The sequence below is a fragment of the Garra rufa genome, chromosome 13, assembly GCF_049309525.1.
Source record: "Garra rufa chromosome 13, GarRuf1.0, whole genome shotgun sequence".
Classification (NCBI taxonomy): Eukaryota; Metazoa; Chordata; class Actinopteri; order Cypriniformes; family Cyprinidae; genus Garra; species Garra rufa.
This window is the reverse complement of record NC_133373.1, coordinates 23,281,841-23,302,726: the sequence shown is the minus strand read 5'-3', so window position 1 is coordinate 23,302,726 and position 20,886 is coordinate 23,281,841. Positions and strand designations below refer to the sequence as shown.

Below are 20,886 nucleotides of genomic sequence, written 5' to 3'. Positions count from 1 at the left end.
TAACGCAAGTGCATAATGGCACATTTATTGATTGATTGATTAATTGATTTATCCATCCAAACCTTTTTCTGTATACTTGTGGTTTATTTATTTATTTGTGTGTTTGTTTATCCAAACCACTGTGGGCTATTTATTTATTTATTCATTCATTCATTCATACATTTTCCAAACTATTTGTCCTCTGTAGATTTATATATATATATATATATATATATATATATATATATATATATATATATATATATATATATATATATATATATTTATTTATTTATTTATTTATCCAAACAGCTTGTCTTCTTGTGGGTTATTTATTTATTTATTTACTTACTACTTCACTTCTGTAGGGTTGCGATTCATTCATTCATTCATTCATTTATAGAGCACACAAAGGCAAAGTCCATTGCCAATTACTTTTTTCCATAAAAACAGAGTGAAATTTAATGTGTCTGAATACATAAAATATACAACATATGTTTATTTGGTGTAGTAGATGTATTAGAAGTAAATAGTAGTTTTACATATATATCAACTTCCAAACCTTCCATGAAAGAGAATTTACTTTTTAACACCTGCTTGTTTATCTGTAAACATTTGTAGAAATATACATTCAGAAGCATTGTGGTAGAGTGCTCCAGGGTTGTACTTTCCTAATCTTTAACCGGACCTCTGTTATTCCCATTATCTGCATTGGAAATGTCTGAGGTCACCAGCTGGGAGTCATGCCTCCATTAGACAGGCAGAAAGAGAGAAACCCTCACGTCCCTGTAGGAGGCCTATAAATAGAGTTAGCTTCTAAGAGGAACGGGGAAAAGTTGCAAGCACATGTGAGCATATGTGCATGTGTGTGTGTGAACCAGTGTAGAGCGTTTGCCTTAGCGTGAGTGTTTATTTGTGTACATGACCAGGGGTGTGCCTCCACCAGAATATAAAGGAACTGAGGAGTGAAATAAGGTTTAAGGACTAAGGGAAAATTGAGCTATACCTCGGATACTGATACTGAGCCCTATATTCACTCATCGCTACTTTGGCGTCTGTCATCAAATAGCAATATGGCAGAAGAACAGAAGTTCTCAGAAACATCTGTCCAACTGACTGAAGCTGCTCCACAGACTGTGGGCAGTGGTTTTACTGCACCGGGAAACATTTATTCTGCTATTTTGAGTCGTAATGAAGCTGTTAAAGATGCTAGACGTCTCAAGGACTTTCAGGAGCTCAGAGACAAATATGCAAGCAAGAAAGTGCTGTTTGAAGACCCCCTGTTCCCTGCCCAGGATTCCTCGCTCTTTTACAGTGAAAAGTTCCCTCTAAAGCTTGAATGGAAGCGTCCATCGGTGAGTGACCTACCGTAAGGTGGCACTGTGCATGAGATCAGTTGCATTTGACCTGCAGCGATACAGAGATGGCGTTTAGATAAAATGATAATATTATTTCTGCAAGTCTGCATGGGGATATTTTCTTCTTGGCACATCACAATAAAATTTAATTTAAGTACACATCAAATTATGTTGATTTGTTTTTGGGGTTTTTTTTTCAATAATTTTCTTTTTATTATTTAATTGAAACAAGTTTTGACCCATAAGTGGTACATAGATATAATAATAATAATAAAATGAAAATAATAATAATAATAAGTTCCACTGTGGCTTTACACATCAAATTATGCTGATTTGTTTTCCATCATTTTCAATAATTTTCCATTTTTAAAATTTAAATTTTATTTAAATAATTCAAATAAATGAAAATATGTTTGGATAAAATGATAATATAATTTCTGCACTTTTGCATGGGGATATTTTCTTCTTGGCTTATTAAAAGTTATTTTAATTGAATTTAACCTACTTATTGCGTTTGGGTCAGTTTTGACCCATAAGTGGTACATAAAATAATAATTAGTATGGGGAAAAGGCCATAAAAATACTTTTTTTTTTTTGCTTTAAATATCAAATTATGCTCTTTTTTTCCGATCATTTTCAATAATTTTCGATTTTTTTAATTTAATTTAATTAATTTGAATAAATTAATTGTGTTTGAATAGAATGATAATATAGTTTCTGCAGTTCTGCATGGGGATATTTTCTTCTTGGTTCGTTAACATTTATTTAATTTAATCACACATCAAATTATGCTGATTTGTTTTGTTTTTTTCAATAATTTTCTATAATTTTCGATTTTTTACAATTAAATTGAATTTAATTAATTTCAATAAATTAAATATGTTGGGATAAAAAGATAACATAATTTCTGCAATTCTGCATGGGGATATGTTCTTGGATAAAATGATAATATATTTCTGAAATTCTGCATGTGTATGTTTTCTTCTTGTCTTATTGAAATTTAATTTAATTTAATTTAATTTAATTTAATTTAATTTAATTTAATTTAATTTAATTTAATTTAATTTAATTTAATTTAATTTAATTTAATTTAATTTAACCCTCCTATTGCATTCGGGTCAGTTTTGACCCTTATGTGGTACATTAAAAAATAAATAAATAAATAAATAAAATAAATAAATAAATAAATGATCATGATAATAATAATAATAATAATAATAATAATTAGTATGAGGAAAAGGCCATCAAAATACTTTTTCTCCCCCACAATGACTTTTTAAGAGATATAATCATGTAAACTAAATTGCATCTTTAATGTTTGGGTCAGTGGCTTTACATTAAATGATGTAAAAAAAAAATATTTTTTTATTTTTTAATGTATTTTAATTTAATTAATTTGAATAAATTAAATATTTTTATTTTTATTTCATTTTTAATATTATTTTAATCAATCTGACTTTATTTTTGCCATTTTGTGAGAATGTCACTTTATTTCCTTACATGACAATCTCCATACATACATAAAAGATCATGTATTTACTCAAACTGTCGATTAACAATTCCGTTGTTTCAGTTTTTCAGTTGCTTTTATATACCTAAGCAACAAGCCGTTACTTTTGTTTTAGTTTCTATCTGAATAGGCAGCATGAGATAAGGTCTTTTTTGCAAGCATGCCATGAGAATGTGGCAGTGTTACTGTAGTGTGTGTGTGTGTGTGTGTGTGTGTGTGTGTGTGTGTGTGTGTGTGTGTGTACCTGGTATTCATCACGTTGTGGGGACCAAATGTCCCCACAAGGATAGGAATACCAGTAGATTTTGACCTTGTAGGGACATTTCTCAGGTCCCCATGAGGAAACAGGCTTATAAATCATGCACAATGAGTTTTTTTGATGAAGTAAAAGTATGCACAATCTCCTGTGAGGGCTAGGTTTAGGTGTAGGGTGATAGAAAGTACGGTTTGTACAGTATAAAAACCATTACGCCTATGGAATGTCCCCATAAAACATGTAAACCCAACGTGTGTGTGTGTGTGTGTGTGTGTGTGTGTGTGTGTGTGTGTGTGTGTGTGTGTGTGTGTGTGTGTGTGTGTGTGTGTGTGTGTTGGGGAAATGGCTGCGGTTTAGCACACTCTGGAGTCTAAGGCAGCTGACTTGCTAAATCATGCATGCTATTCTGTGCCAATGCTTCACAGCAGAGCTCTACTTGTCAATAGGTTTTATATGTGGCTGTATTTTCTTATCATCACTATTAAATAATGTAAACAAAGATGTTGATGTAATCTGTAGACAGATTAAATGTGTCATGCATTTGCATTTGTGTCTTAAGGGGACATATATGTGGTGATTTTTGTCAGTACATCTCATGTAACTTATAACTGATGTGTAATATACATTTACTAACTTCGCTTCATAACAGCTTCAGAGAATCAGGTTACTGGATACGGCCTGCAAGGTCTTTGCTAGGTCGTTAAATCAATTTTTGGATTGGTGCTTTAAAAAGTCAGTCATGCATTTTCATATGTGTTTACCGACACTTTAAAAATATGCTAGTAAAAGTCTAAAAATACAGTTATGATGTAAAATATTTTTATAACAATGATAAATGTATTTTTCTCTCCTAAACAGGACATTTGTAGCAATCCACAGTTCATTCTTGGGGGAGCTAACAGGACAGATATCTGCCAAGGAGACCTGGGTATGAAAGTACAAATGTATAACATTCTAAATGCCTAAATGCTGTCAAATTGATTAATCACGATTAATTCGAATCTGCAAAATGTTAATTATTTTATTGGTATTTTAATGTTATTTTTTATTGAACCCTTAATGACAGTATGATTTTGAGATCCATCTTTTTACACTGAGGACAACTGAGGGACTCATGTGCAACTATTACAGAAGGTTAAGACGCTCACTGATGCTTCAGAAAGAAACACAATGCATTAAGAGCTGAGGGTGAAAACTTTTGAACAGAATGAAGATGTGTAAATTTTTCTTATTTTGTCTAAATATCTTCTTTTTTTTTTAGCACTGCCCTTCAGAAGCTACAGAAGATAAAATAAGTTAAATTTAATGCATTGTTTTTCCTTCTGGAGCATCAGTGAGTGTTTGAACCTTCTGTAATAGTTGAAAATAAATCCCTCAGTTGTCCTCAGAGTGAAAAGATTTTGTCTATTAATAATTTTAAAAACTATACAACTTAAATCAACCATTTTAAATACTAAGAGAATTTAGGCACAGTATGATAAGTAGATATCCATTTTGAAATTTGCTAAAGATTACTAATGGTAATCTAACTACATAGCACCTGCTTGTGACCTGCATACGGGTATTATGCCCATTTCCTCTTTCCTCTTTGGAAAATAGTTTGGTTGCGTGACACAGAAGGCTTGAAGAATAGGATTAAGTGTCAGCTGCGGTATCTGTGTTGCGGTGCTGTGTTCCACAGAGGCATCCAGTGAATGTAAGAGGCGCAGTGGCGCATAGAGCAAAGGCGTTCATTTCTGCACAGTGTACAGCTTTTTCTACATTGTATAGCTTTGTACTCTGAAAGGTTTCTTAGTTCAGCTTTTTGTTTCTCTATAAGCAATACTCCATTATTGAATTATTATTATTTTTTTATTTTAGTGAAGAGTCCACTATTTTTTAAGGGTTCATCGAATGCAAAACTCACTTTTACATGTTGTTTGAACATGATAGTAGATTGACATGAGCGCCTTACCTTAGAGTAGACTTACCTTAGCAAAATGTCTCCGATTGAGGTGTTCTGTTTTTGGATGTAATAATGAACATAGCTGTAGTAATTTACTCCCAACATCTGAGCCGCTGAAGACGCAGAAGATAAAGTTACTTTCATTTTTAAAAAGAAAAGTGCCGATCCCAATCTACATATGCGTCTATTCGTGCAAATTGTTCCTGATGCAGCTTCACCCACAGCAGAAGTGAGTGTACGTTTTCTTAATAATGTGCTTAGTAATAAAGTAAACATTACGGCTCATAATCCCCCATCAGAGAGGGGCGGGGTGAGCAGAGCTCATTTGCATTTAAAGGGATGCAATAAAATGAGTAGATTTTTTGCAGAGCTGATTTTGACAAGGTATAAGGGTGTTTTTTTAAACTACTATTGAGAATTTTTAACCAAAGTATATTATAGACTTTTCATTAAGACCCTAAAGAATCATATGAACTTGTGGAAAATGGGCATCCGATGACCCCTTTAAAATGAGTACTGGGGCCATACAACTTATGCATAATGCATTGCATTACAAATATTTTTATATTGTACAGGATCTAACTGAAATTAAATTGTATTACAAATATTGTGCATGCAGTTTCATTATTTGAATTACTAAATAAATATCTAAACATTTTAGATATTTACTAATATTTGTATTTCTATGTTTCTATGTATTGCTAATATTGTATTTGTATGACCATTAAAATTCACTAGTGACTTAAAATTGTTGATTAAAATGTGGTGCAAACCCCTACAACAGCCAATATTTTAACCCTAAGTTTTCTATGTTGTTACCTGTTGGTATTTTTACTACAAAACAACTGGGAATACACAACTACTGATAGGATAACAACTGCGTATCAAATAATGGCGCCCCCATAGTCCAAAATATGTATAAAACGTCTACTACATATTTCAGTAAGAGATATCATTATATTAAGCCAAGTCAGTTTGGTCAGTACCCAGATGCACAGCCATATTGGCGACACTCGGATATAAACACCAGCATGGATTGCACGGTTAATGTACTACTGAATACGTTGTTCAGCTAATCCTGTCTAAATCACTGAAAAAACTCGTGGAAGCTGCTAAATCATACAGAAAAGGCCTTAGTAAGCAGGAAAGGACACAATATTTTGACAAACTAAAGTTAATAGGTGGTAAAGATATGTACGAGCAGTATTAATTAAGATATTAGCTTAATATTTTACCTGCATGCCATGGAAATGATAAGAACAAACATGAATGTTGTCAAAAAAATCCTGCTCTAGAAATCCTGGTTTAGTTTGGCCAAACACAAACGCTGTTTGTTTCTGACAGTTTTTTGCACTCTTCTCCAAATGTTTTTTCAAGTCTGAATGATTAGTACAGCCCAAAATATGACAATAATTGACCATATTCAGCAGCAATAATCAGCAAAATATGCGAGGTTTGTTTGGTTCAGTGGCATTGTTTATGTTCAGTGCCGCCAATATGACCAACTTATGATGTGTTGTAAAAAAACAAATGTGTGTTCTAATGCTAGTAAACCTTATTTTCAATGGTATGTTAAACACCTGTAGGAGACTGCTGGCTGCTGGCTGCCATTGCTTGCCTGACCCTGAATGATATCGTCCTGAAGAGGGTGGTTCCCCATGACCAGAGCTTCACTGAAAACTATGCTGGCATATTCCATTTCCAAGTATGGTTATCAAAACTGGACCATTCTGTATTTCAGATATATAAACTTTACTTTTTAATGAATGAAGCACAAGCTTAACTATTTTAAACAGCTTTTGTCTATTCTTCTAGTTCTGGCGCTATGGGGAGTGGGTGGATGTGATTGTGGATGATCGACTTCCTACTTACAAAAACCAGTTGGTGTTTACCAGGTCTGGACAGAAGAATGAATTTTGGAGTGCTCTTATGGAGAAGGCATATGCAAAGTAAGTTAAACATCATAATATTATAATACTGTCATTGTAGGCCTGTTTATGCTCTTCTAGATATGTTCTAAATGTGATGGTTTGATTTTTGGATCCTAGGTTACATGGCTCTTATGAGGCTTTAAAGGGAGGAAACTCACTGGAGGCCATGGAGGACTTCACTGGAGGAGTAACTGAGTTCTATGAGATTACAGAGGCCCCGAAGGAGCTGTACAACATCATGAAAAAGGCTCTAAGGAGAGGGTCCCTCATGAGCTGTGCCATAGATGTACGTAAATGTACTGCATGCTGTTCTGGTTAAAAACTAGCTGATATATACAGTGGAGGTCACAAGTTTACATACATCTCGCAGAATCTGAAAAATGTTAATTATTTGACCAAAATAATATAATTACAAAAAGGATGTAATTTTTTATTTAATACAGACCTGAATGAGATATTTCACATAAAAGACGTTTACATATACATAGTCCACAAGAGAAAATATAAGCTGACTTTATAAAAATGACCCTGTTCAAAAGTTTACATACACTTGATCCTTAATACAGTGTTGTAACCTAAATAATCCACCGCCATTTGTTTTTTTTGTTCATGAGTCCTTTGTTTGTCCTGAACAGTTAAACTGCCTGCTGTTAGAAAAATCTTTGAGGTCCCACAGATTCTTTGGTTCTTCAGCATTTTTGTGTATTTGAACCCTTTCCAACAATGACTGTATGATTCACTTCAAACGCTCACTGATGCTCCAGAAGGAAACATGATGCATTCGCGGGGTGAAAACTTTTTGAATTTGAAGATCAGGGTAAATTTAACTGATTTTGTCTTCTGGGAAACATGTAAGTATCTTCTGTAGCTTCTGAAGGGCAGTACTAAATGAAACAAATATGATATTTAGGCAAAATAAGAAAAATTCTTCATTCTGTTCGAAAGTTTACACCCCTGGCTCCTTATGCATCGTTTTTCTTCTTCTGAAGCATCAGTGAGCATTTGAAACTTCTGTAATAGTTGCTCAGTTGTCCTCAGTGTGAAAAGCTGGATCTCAAAAGACAGCTGTTGACCATTCAGGTAACAACACAGTTTTAAGAATCAAGTGTATGTAAACTTTTGAACAGGGTCATTTTTAGAAATTTAACTATTATTCAGGTCAGAACTAAATAAAAAAATAACATGCATTTTGTATGATCCCTTTTGTTTTGGTCAAATAATTAACATTTTTACAGATTTTGCAAGGTGTATGTAAACTTTTTTCTTCAACTGTATATGTGATGCTTCTCTTTGTGCGCTGTATCTAAAATGTACTATTTTTTGAGCTTATTGTTGCACATTAACTGTGTACATTTTTCAGTCAGTTATTAAATCAGGTTTTATCAGTGTTTATCAGTGTTTTTGAGTCATTTAATTCTCCATTCAAATGATTTGTTCAAATAGAATGAATACTTTAACAAGGAGACAAGTGACAGCTGCATCCGAAATCACATACTTCTTATTTCTTTTGAATAAATAATTAGTTACCATTAAAAAAGTGCTGTCTATATAGTATGAATGTGTGAAGTGTGAATCTAAATCAGACATTTTACGTTCGTCATATTGTCTGTGTCATTTGACCTACCAGCGTCAGTTTAATTGCTTTGTTTCACTGCCGTTGACTCCTCTCCCATGGTCTCATGGGATAATAAAGTGTCCATCAAATGTGCACTTCAGAATCTCGCAGTAAGTAGTAAATCTTTTCGTTTACTGTTTTATTAATACTAAGAATTCAGACGTATCACTCATCTCACACTGGATACAGCCACTGTCTTTATGAGTGAGTCAGTGAATCATTCATTCAACAGATTCATTCAAATGCAACAATTCTTTCAGGAACAAAACCTGTAGCTTGCAATAACTATAGTTTGTTTGCTCAGAAATAAGAAATAGTTGATTGCTTGGAGTTAGTTCTGAACTATTTTTATTGGTGAAGAAAAAATTGTTTTTATATTTTGTCTCTAAAATGGCTGATCTGTTACACATACTCAGAGTACAACTCTTGCTCATGTGATACTGATTATTGTATAATAATTGATATCACATATATAAAATATAATAATGCATTAATGATACATTAATGCAATATGCCATTCTATTTTGCTTCTTCTGCACAGATTTTGGTTCCAACCACTAAAAGGGCTACATGTATAAAGTAAAATAAAGCATTTGAATTAAAAACTGCTGCATTACTACAATGTAACATGCCTTCTGTTTTACTTCTTTGCACAGGTTTTAGTTCCAACTGCTCAAAGGACTAAAACGGCATCTGGACTCGTGACAGGCCATGCGTATTCAGTCACTGGAGTTGAGCAGGTGGGCTTGTCATGTAATCGAGCATTTGTATCTGGCACATCCTAATACAGAACATTGCATGAGGACGTACGCAGTTGTAGCCAGTGTTATTTTAGTATAATTGAGATACTATTATAGTTAATGTTATATTATTTTGAAATATTTTTAGAAATATTCCTAGGAAACTACATTACAAATAGTCTAGTAACAAAATAGTAACCTTTTTCTTCATGGTTTAAGTTTTATCCCTAGTATACATCAGCTACATCTTTTAACACAATAGCGTAAACCTTGTTCACAGGGTAAACGTAAGGATGCTAAAGACCTAATGATCCGACTGGTTCGTGTGCGAGACCCATGGGGAGTTGCCCCCCCTCCCTCCTGTAAGTCTAATGACTGGGCTGCACTTGCCACATCTGAGCAAGACAAGAAGAGACTCCAGCCTACAGAGCAAGGGGAGTTCTGGTTAGTTCACAGCTTTATGAGACCATCAGGCTTTCAGCAAGTCTTAAACAGTCTATTACACTTCATTTATTACTCATAAATGGAAGCCAGTCCCTCAATTTTCTTAATTGTTCTTCACTCAAGGATGTGCTTTGAGGAGTTTAAGAAGAACTTCACCAAGCTGGAGATCTGTAATCTCACCCCAGACACTCTTGAGGATGACCATATGCTCAAGTGGAATGTGACCATACATGAGGGCCGATGGGTGAAAGGCTGCTCTGCTGGTGGCTGCAGAAACTTTCCGGGTATCTAGTATAATCTTGCAATATTGTAGACTCCTTTGCCCTCATAAAAAAGCTCCTTACATTAACAGTATTAATATTTTTTATGACTTTTTCAGTATATATACAATTCAGTCAAACCAAAATGTATTCAGACACCTTCAACATTTCTCACATTATCACAGTTTATTCGCTATAGTTTAGAAAATTGTAATAAAATATGACAAGAAGTCAAGAGTTAAACTGTGTCAGAACAAATTTATCTAGATAATGTCATAACTTTGATAGAAAGGTATGTAACAAAACATGGTCAGCTAAAAGTGTCCAATCAAATTTTTTGTCCAAAATATTTGACAGTTTTACTGGTAGTTCGATGTAAGAAATTTTTTTTGGGTATACTTTATTTTGCTATCCTCACTTTCATAAATTAATTATATTGTCCTGCAGTAAAAAAATAAAATAAAAAATGATATCTGGGGTTTGAATGTAGGTGTGTTTAATTTAGCGCACCTCATAGATGGCGAACCCAATGTTGTGTAGGGTGCCACCTATATATATATATATATCATTTTTTTATATATGTATAAAATGTACTTGTACATTTCAAGTAATGGAAATGGTTTTATGGTTTTGAGTTTTTGGAAACAAAAAGGTATAAATATAAATATAATTTCACAATAATCTCTTTTTGTCCATTTTGTCACAGATACATACTGGACAAACCCTCAGTTCCACCTGGTTCTTCTCGAGGCAGACACTAAAGAGAAGACCTGCACAGTGGTGGTGGCATTAATGCAGAAGGGCAGAAGACAAGAGCGCTGCTCAGGTGGCACACTACACAACATTGGGTTCGCCATCTATGAGGTGCGCTAAATTAAACACACCTTCACCTTCTACACCTTCATCTATGGAATCTTTCAAATGCTCAAAACGTTCTTTATAGTGGAAAAAAGGTTCTTCAGATTATGTTCTTCACACTAAAAAAACAGCTCTTTTATTAAAGGGATAGTTCACCCAAAAATGAAAATTCTGTCATTAATTACTCACCCTCATGTTGTTCCAAAACTGTTAAGACTGTCGTTCCTCATTTGAACACAAATTGAGATATTTTGGATGAAATCCAAGAGCTATTTGACCCTGCATAGACAGCAACGCAAGTACCATGTTTAAGGCCCAGAAAGGTAGTAAGGACAACGTTAAATAGTTCATGTGACATGTGGTTCAAACTTAAGTTTATGAAGATACAAACAATACTTTTTGTACGCAAAAAAAAAAAAAAAAACTTTGTTCAACAATTTCTTCTCTTCCCTGTCAGTCTTTGACTTGCTTTCATGATAGTATTACGACACATAATTGTTTATGAGTCGCTGTTCTTTCCTTCAGGTTGCACAAATTATTTGGTTTTTCAGCATTTTTGTGTATTTGGACCCTTTCCAACAATAACTGTATAATTTTGAATTTTGAGATCCATCTTTTCACACTGAGGACAACTAAGGGACTCCATATGCAACTATTACAGAAGGTCCAAATGCTCACTGATGCTCCAGAAGAAGAAAAAACGATGCATTAAGAGCCAGGGGTGTAAACTTTTGAACAGAATGAAGATGTGTACATTTTTCTTATTTTGCCTAAATATCATATTTGTTTTCATGTAGTACTGCCCTTCAGAAGCTACAGAAGATACTTACATGTTTCCCAGACGACAAAATAACTTAAATTGACCCTGATTTTCAAATTCAAAAAGTTTTCACCCCCAACTCTTAATGCATTGTGTTTCCTTCTGAAGCATCAGTGAGCGTTTGAACCTTCTGTAATAGTTGCATTCCTCATTTATCTTCAGTGTAAAAAAGATGGATCTCAAAATCATACAGTCATTGTTTGAAAGGTTTAAAATACACAAAAATTGTGAACAACCAAAGAAATTCTTTTTCTGAAAAACAGTGAACAGTTTAACTGTTCAAGACAAACAAGGGACTCATGAACAACTATCACTAAACTAAAAAAAAAACCACACACACACAGCTGTGGATCATTCAGGTAACAACACAGTATTAACAGGGTCATTTTTATAAATTGATCATTATTTTCTCTTGTGGACTATATGCAATGTCTTTTATGCGAAATATCTTATTCAAGTCAGTACTACATAATAAATAACATGCATTTTGTATGACCCCTCTTATTTTGGTAAAATAATTAACATTTTACCAATTCTGCTAGGTGTATGTAAACTTTGGACCTTAACTGTATGCATTGTGGTACTGAATGTACGTTGAAGTCTGACAAGGAAAAGAAGAATTTGTTAAATAAAGTCGCTTTGCTTTCTTTGCACACAAAAAGTATTCTTGTAGCTTTATAAAACTAAAGTTAATCTACTGAGATCACATGGACTATTTTAACGATATATTTTACTACCTTTCTGAGCATTAAATGTGCAGTTCCATAATTAACGACATCATTCTCATTTTTGGGTGAAGTATCCCTTTAAGAACTGTTCACTAGAAGGTTCTTCTATTGCATTGGTGTGAAACCCCTATTTTGGACCCATTTTTTTAGACTAAATATGCAAGGCTAACCGGTCTGTATTTATTAGCAGTTTAGTAAACTACAGTTTTTCAATTAATTACCATGGTTGCTGATTTATTTCAAAATTGTTCTGTCCTCTGTCTTTCCAAGGTTCCTAAAGAGGTATGACTACATCATGAAGAAACGCAATGAGGACATCATATGTCAGAGTGACTGCATATAAACAAACACATCTTTGTTGTTTGACAGTACTTCAATTGGACTTAAATTTAAGTCCTTAAATCTATTAAAACCAGAACTTACAACAATTAACCAAAGTTTAAAAGTTTTAAAGTTTGTAGTCTATACTAAAAAAAACACAAAATAAATAATGTATTGCTTTGCATTGCTATCCTGATTTTAGATGAAGGGCAACCAGCAACAGCTGCCAAAGGATTTCTTTCTTTATAATGCTTCCACGGCTCGATGCAAGTCTTACGTCAACATGCGTGAGGTGACGGAGCGTTTCTGCCTAAAACCGGGCGAGTATGTCATCGTTCCATCTACCTTCGATCCCCACAAGGAGAGCGAGTTTCTGCTCAGAGTCTTCTGTGAGAACAAGAGCACCTCAGAGTAAGTCTTAAAGCCAGAGCAGAACCGTTGTGCGTCTCCAAGCAACACACATTTTCAGAATGAATCCATGTTTTTAACCAGTCGGGTGAACCAATGACTGAATGGCCCATTCATAAAGAGAAACATTTACTTCATTCCTGAATTAATCAGCCATTTGAATGAATTGAATAACTCAATATTACTTATTCATTAAGTTATTCACTGCAACCTACTGGTCAGCATTTCATTAAAAAATCAGTTTAATATTTACATCTTAATGAAAATTATTCATTTAAATGTACATACATAGTAGTTAAAGCCACCTAATGTAAAGTGGGACCATTCTTTGGTTTTTCGGCATTTTTGTGTATTTGAACCCTTTCCAACAATGACTGTAGGATTTTGAGATCCATCTTTTCACACTGAGGACAACTGAGGGACTTACGGTTCAAATGCTCACTGACGCTTTAGAGGGAAAAACGATGCATTAAGAGCCAGGGCTGTAAACTTTTGAATGGAATGAGGATGTGTACATTTTTTATTTTGCCTATATATATATATTTTAATTTAGTACTGCCCTTCAAAAACTACAGAAGAGACTTATGTTCCCCTGAAGACAAAATAAGTTCAATTTACCCCGATCTTCAAATTCAAAAAGTTTTCCTGCCCTAATGCATTGTGTATCCTTCTGAAGCATCAGTGAGCAATTGAACCTTCTGTAATAGTTGCAAATTAGTCCCTCAGTTGTCCTCAGTGTGAAAAGATGGATCTCAAAATCATACAGTCATTGTTGGAAAGGGTTCAAATACACAAAAATGCTGAAAAACCAAAGAATTTGTGGGATCTGAAGGATTTTTCTGAAAAACTGCAGGCAGCTTAACTGTTCAGGACAAACAAGGGACTCATGAACAACTATCACTAAACAAAAAAACACAGCTGTGGATCATTCAGGTAACAACACAGTATTAAGAATCAAGTGTATGTAAACTTTTGAATGGGATCATTTTTTATAAATTGAACTATTATTTTCTCTTATTGCAAAAAATCTTATTCAGGTCAGTACTAAATAATATTTTTTTGCACATTCTGCAAGGTGTATGTTAACTTTTGACTTCAACTGTATATATAACGCTTCAGATACAAATGTACATGAAGTATGTATCTGTTATTCTATAAAGTCTGTTAAAGACTGTTCAATGAAAGTTATTATAAAGTGTTTAAAATTTAAGCTCTTGTTAGAGTCAGATATGTTTTTAAAAGAACCTCTTGACCTGCTAATGCTTCTGCATTTGGCTGACAGCTGCATGTCTCTCTCAGGGTTATAGATGGAGAGATTGAGGTGGAGTCTGTGGTGAGTTTTACACCTGTCACTGTCTGTCTGTCATGTTCTGCGGCACCTCATATTTCATCCTGTCACTGTGCTCGTCTATGAATCAATATGTCAAGTGGTTAGGTCTCTTGAATACAGTAGATCATTCATTTAGACATTTTATCACAACTGAAAAAAGTAACACCCAGATTGTTTTCCTTTTTCTCTTCATAATCACAAAAGAGTAAAAGATATATTTTAAATACATTCTAATGTTCCACTTTCTTATACCAACAGATGGATAGTGTCAAGAAGAAAATCAAGGTAAATATGGAAATGAGATAAAAATGTTCCATCAATTTCCTTTTGTTTGATATTCTTTGTCACCCCACGTCAGATGATGAAAAGGATAAAAAAAGATGGAAAAGGAGATGAAAAATCATTGTGATGTTCAGTTAATTGGCTGCACTGCAGTAGACATGCAGCTTTGTTTTCATCTTCAGTTCTGCTTCAGTAATGACAAACAGCACGTGCACAGCATGAGCTGGTACTGATGTCAAAACTATAATTCATAATGACACCCAGAATCGTAACAAACACCACAAAACTGCCTTGTGGTGATGTCATTTTTATTTGCAACAGCCACAGAAAGGGAAAACTTCAAAATCTAAAGACCATTTAAAAGCAAGTGGATTTAGATGTCCACTCATTTAGTATGTTGTACATTCACTATTCCATATTTATCATGTTCAGCCATTTGAGGAAGAGGAGACTGAAGAGGAAAAGCAGTTCAGAGCCATCTTTCAGCAGATAGCTGGAGACGTGAGTACATTTACAGAAATGCTTGTATGAATGCCATATTTACTTCACACTATCATTGTGACTGTTTCTTCTTGCAGGACATGCAGATTAATGCCAATGAACTCAGAATTGTCCTTAATAGAGTGGTTGCCAAACGTGAGTAAAATTTTAATGTCTGCTACTTATTCTCTTATGTATGTCTCTGTCTGTAGGCCGGTTTTGATGATCTATATCTAAATCTATAATTTAAACCTTCTTTTTCTCAGACAAAGAGCTAAAAACAGAGGGTTTCAGTCTGGAGAGCTGCAGAAGTATGATTGCACTTATGGATGTATCCTTAAGCCTGTGCATAATGGGCAAATAATCTATGTTCAAAATCACATTAGGCAAAATCCAGTCATGCCAGGAATTTCCCACATGGGGGAAAAAGCTCCCCACACAGATTTGACTTATTCTCAAATTGATCAAATGAATTTGGCACATTAAAGGACTAGTTCATTTCCTGATAATTCACTCACCCTCATGTCATCCAAGATGTTCATGTCTTTCTTCCTTCAGTCAAAAATAAATTAATGTGGAAAACATTTTTAGGGGTTAAAGGTCCAAATTGCAGTTTCAGTGCAGCTTCAAAGGGCTCTACATGATCCCATCTGAGGAATAAGTCTCGTCTTGCACTAGCTCTGCCTTTGTAGTCACGTTGGAAAGTACTGACCCAGTGTTTACAAAGCAATTGTGCTAAGAAAGTCCTTTACAGAAAAATGTAAAACGATGATGGACGATTTTGAAGATGGAGAAAATGAGATGGAGTTTTTATCCTTATTTCCATCATGATTATGTAATATGTGATGTCGCGCATGCACATCGCAGAGCTAGTGCAAGACGAGCAATTGTGGATAAAAAATATGAATAAAAGTTTTACTTTGTTTTTTTTTTAGAAAATGACTGATTGTTTCACTAGATAAGACCCTTATTCTTTGGCTGGGATCGTGTAGAGCCCTTCGAAGCTGCACTGAAACTGCAATCTGGACCTTCAACCTGATGATCCCCATTGAAGTCCACTATATGGAGAAAAATCCTGGAATGTTTTCCTCAAAAGCCTTCTTTTTTTTGACTGAAGAAAGACAGACATGAACATCTTGGATGACATGGGGGGAAAAGTAAATTATCAGGATTTTTTTTATTCTGGAAGTGAACTAATCCTTTAAAGAACAGAAAGATGATGGGTTTGAAAATGAGCTCTATGTGATTTGTGCATCATACATTTCTACAATATGACAACTGGTCTTTTTTGCCCTATGAATTTTGCGGGCAAAAACGGCCCAATCTATTTTGTCTTACTGTTACAATGTATGAAGCACAGCTGACATAGATTTAATTTTCAAACCCAGCAGATTTCTCTTCAATGCAGCGAATTCACATGACCAACTTTGACCCTTAGAAATCTGCATTGGCGAAAATTTTTGCATTCACACAAAATTCCTAATCACTTGGATACATTTGAAACGAAGTTGAAACGACTTGAAAATTTACAGAACAGCAGTAAAAGTAATAGTCTATCTCTCACAGACTATTTTTCATCCATGTAAAATTCAATATGGCATCTAAACTCTAGTCTATAGGCCTGTCCAAATACCCTTCCATTTGCAGTCTCAGCCCATTTAAAAGCGTGTGCACACAACAGGAAGTAAGAGCCCAAAACTATCCCAGGTCTTAAAGGGATAACTCACCCAAAAATGAAAATTACCCCATGTTTTACTCACCCTTGAATATGACTTTATTTTTTCAAACGGATACAATCGGAGTTACACTACCAGTAAAGTTTTTGAACATTTTTAATGTTTTTTAAGGAATATTCTTCTGCTTACCATGCCTGCATTTATTTGATCCAAAATACAGAAAAAGCAGTAATATTGTGAAATATTTTAGTAATTAAAATAACTGCTGTCTATTTTAATATATTTTACATTTTAATTTATTCCTGTGATCAAAACTAAATTTTCAGCATCATTACTCTAATCTTCAGTGTCACATGATCCTTCAGAAATCATTTTTATATGCTGATTTGCTGTTTAAGAAACAATATTATTATTGTTATTATTATTAATACAGTTAAGTACTTCTTTCAGGATTCTTTGATGAATAGAAATATCCAAAGATCAGTATTTATCTAAAAAAATACCATTCAGTCAGTATCTTTTTTTTGTAAAAGACATTATAGAAATTAGTACTTTTATTTAGCAAGGATGCTTAAAATTGATCAAAGGGGATGATAAAGATTTATAATGTTACACAAGATCTTTATTTCAGATAAATGCTGTTCTTCTGAACTTTCTATTCATCAAAGAAAATGATCAAAAATGAATTTTCTATTCATCAGTGAGAAAAACTATTGTTGAAAACATTTCAATACATTTTTAATATATTCAAATAGAAAACAGTTATTTTAAATAGCAAAAATATTTCAAGATTTCACTGTTTTTGCTGTACTTTGGATCAAATAAATGCAGGCTTGGTGAGCAGAGGAGACTTCTTTGAAAAACATGAAAAATCTTACAGTTTAATTTTTTTTTTTAACTGATAGTGTATATAGAAAAATATAGCTCTTCCAAGCTTTAAAGGAACACTCCACTTTTTTTTGGAAATAGGCTCATTCTCCAACTCCCCCCGAGTTAATAAATTGATTTTTACCGTTTTGAAATCCATTCAGCCGTTCTCCTGTTCTGGCAATATCACTTTTAGCATAGCTTAGCATAGATCATTGAATCCTATTAGACCAATAGCATCACGTTCAAAAATGACCAACGAGTTTCGAGATTTGTCCTATTTAAAACTTGACTCTTCTGTAATTATATCGTGTACTAAGACCGGTGGAAATGCAAAGCTGCGAGTTTCTAGGCTGATAAGATTAGGAACTACACTCCCATTCCGGCGTAATAGTCAAGGAAGTTTGCTGCCGTTATATGGCCGAAGCAGGCGGAGTATTATCATAAATGAGTTCCCAGCTAGTTTAGCATTTGCACATGTGCTGCGTGGTATTACTGCTCCTGCTTCGGCCATATTACGGCAACAAACTTCCTTGACTATTACGCCGGAATGGAAGTGTAGTTCCTAATCTTATCAGCCTAGAAAATTGAAGCTTTGCATTTTCACCGGTCTTAGTACACGATATAACTACAGAAGAGTCAAGTTTTAAATAGGACAAATATCGAAAATCCTTGGTCATTTTTGAACGCGATGCTATTGGTCTAATAGGATTCAATGATCTATGCTAAGCTATGCTAAAAGTGATATCGCCAGAACAGGAGAACGGCTGAATGGATTTCAAAACGGTAAAACTCAACTTATTAACTCGGGGGGAGTTGGAGAATGAGCCTATTTCCAAAAAAAGTGGAGTGTTCCTTTAAAATGGCAGTGAAAGGGTGTTAATATTTAATAGTCCAATAAAGAGCATCCATACATTATAAAAAATTACGCCACATGGCTCTGAGTGTTAAAGGGTTTCTCCACCCCAAAATGAAAATTTTGTCATTGATCACTTACCCCCATGTCGTTTCAAACCGGTAAAAGCTTAGTTCTTCTTCGGAACACAATTTAAGATATTTTCCAAAATGACGCTACGGTGATGCAGATAAGACAAAGTCGTTATTTATTTTTATTTTTTTTGCGTACAAAATGTATTCTTGTTGCTTCATCAAATTTAATTGAACCACTAATGGCAGATACTTTTTTGGGTCTTGACAGTGGTATTTACCTGGCAGTCAAAGGGACGGTGACAAGCCTCCCGGTTTTCATTCAAAATATTCTATTTTGGGGTGGAGTAACCCTTTAATGAAGGCCTTCTGAAATGAATCAATATGTTTGTGTAAGAAAAATAACCAATAACTTTCTCAACCATAATCTCTAGGTTGTGCTAACTGTCCTACATGTGTTCACGAGAGAGTGATGAACGAGGAAACGAAGAGCAGAGAGCAAAACAAAACACTGGTCACAAATTAAAAGTATAAAACAAGGATTCGTAAAGAAAACTGTTGGAAGATTTGGGTATAAGCCAAGGGGAGACTTGTTCTCACGAGACTAGCATATTCTCACCGGAGCTTACACTATGCCTACATCTTACATCATCCACTGGAACGCCACTCTCTTATGAACATGTGCAGAGATCGCAAGTGTAGGTATTTGGACAGGCCCTGTACATGCCTTTCCAATCTTTCTCTCTGTAGATTGAAATTACTTGCTACAAGCATGTGAACAATGCCCCTTCTGGCCTGGATGACTTGTCACAAATAGTTTTACTATTTCAAGTTCAAAATTTGTCAGCCGTACAACCATAACTTAACCATAACACCTTAGACTGATGGAACAGGCCACCTAAACCTGCAAGAGTTTAAACACTTATGGAACAAGATTAAAAAGTGGAAGGTACGCTACTGTTTCACCTTTATAAGGCATGTCCAATCATGCTCTTTTGTAATAAACTGTATTTCAACTACCGTTAAACCCATCGACACTTTCTCTGTACACTATTTCTATTTTCAGCTGGTGTTCACACGGTTTGACACAGACAAATCCAGTACCATCAGCAGTTTTGAGATGAGGAACGCTCTTACTGAAGCAGGTCAATCAGTCAGAGGAATTTATTTAACTTCTAAATTGATGATATACCTTTTTATTTTGGCTGAACCTTCATCTCTGTACCTCAGGTTTTCAACTCAACAATCAGCTGTATGACATTATTTGCATGCGATACGCCAATGAACACATGGAGCTGGATTTCGACAGCTACATTAGCTGTTTAGTGCGACTCGAGGGAATGTTCAGTAAGTGTGATGGTCGTTTCTGTTTAGACATATTCTTCTTCTAAAGTACCTTTAAGTTAATTGATTTTGAGATGTGACTTTGTAACCATCGGATACTTGTAGTAAAAGAGATTTTTCTACAGGGGCATTCAGAGCCTTTGACAAAGATGGAGATGGCATTATCAAGCTCAGTGTTTTTGAGGTAAGCAGCATTGTTTTTTCTTCATTTGTGTATTTAATATTTACAGAATGCAGATTTACAAGCAGTACAACATTTATTCACACTTGTACTATTATTTGTACAAATTTGGTCATATTTGTACTGCTATTAACAAGTTTTCTACACTATTTACACAGTGGCTTCAACTGACCATGTATGCCTAAAGGCGCAAACACATAGAAGATTTCTCCCGTTTTCAACCTGCATTAAGTGGAGAAAGATCTGGATCCGAATCAATTGTACTGTAAACCACTGTGGCTTCTTAACTTAGCAAATGCTGGTCTAGAACAAACTGGATTGATTATGAGCTACTGAATAGACCATGATGGCTCATTTATGTCTTGTGAAACACTTTTTGGTCAACTTTCCATTTAAGGTGACAGAACGTTGTCATATTCAATGTATTCAACTCTCATGGCAAAAATGGCACACAACTGAACCCATCTTTGTAAAATGTGTGCTACTGTGCAACAGTAAATAATTCAACTAAATAAAGTGTTCAACTTTAGACTGTTCTATTCTAGTTGTTACCACAGCACAAAATAATACAATAAATGTGTGTCATTAACCCTGAGTATAAGCAAAGCTTCATGTGCTGGAGCAGA

The 20,886-nt window shown here is 34.4% G+C and overlaps 1 protein-coding gene across 1 annotated transcript; it reads left to right on the top strand.

Moving 5' to 3' along the window:
• Positions 1 to 820: 820 nt before the first annotated feature.
• capn3b (calpain 3b) lies at positions 821 to 20,789 on the top strand. Its single transcript, XM_073816717.1, has 21 exons — positions 821 to 1,334; positions 3,962 to 4,031; positions 6,635 to 6,753; positions 6,864 to 6,997; positions 7,097 to 7,265; positions 9,251 to 9,334; positions 9,615 to 9,778; positions 9,902 to 10,062; positions 10,745 to 10,902; positions 12,715 to 12,726; positions 12,968 to 13,176; positions 14,473 to 14,506; positions 14,762 to 14,788; positions 15,218 to 15,286; positions 15,364 to 15,421; positions 15,532 to 15,596; positions 19,616 to 19,684; positions 19,802 to 19,880; positions 19,966 to 20,082; positions 20,205 to 20,263; positions 20,419 to 20,789. The coding sequence occupies exons 1-21, from the start codon at positions 1,053 to 1,055 to the stop codon at positions 20,443 to 20,445; spliced, it is 2,166 nt and encodes a 721-aa protein (XP_073672818.1). The 5' UTR covers positions 821 to 1,052; the 3' UTR covers positions 20,446 to 20,789.
• Positions 20,790 to 20,886: the final 97 nt, after the last annotated feature.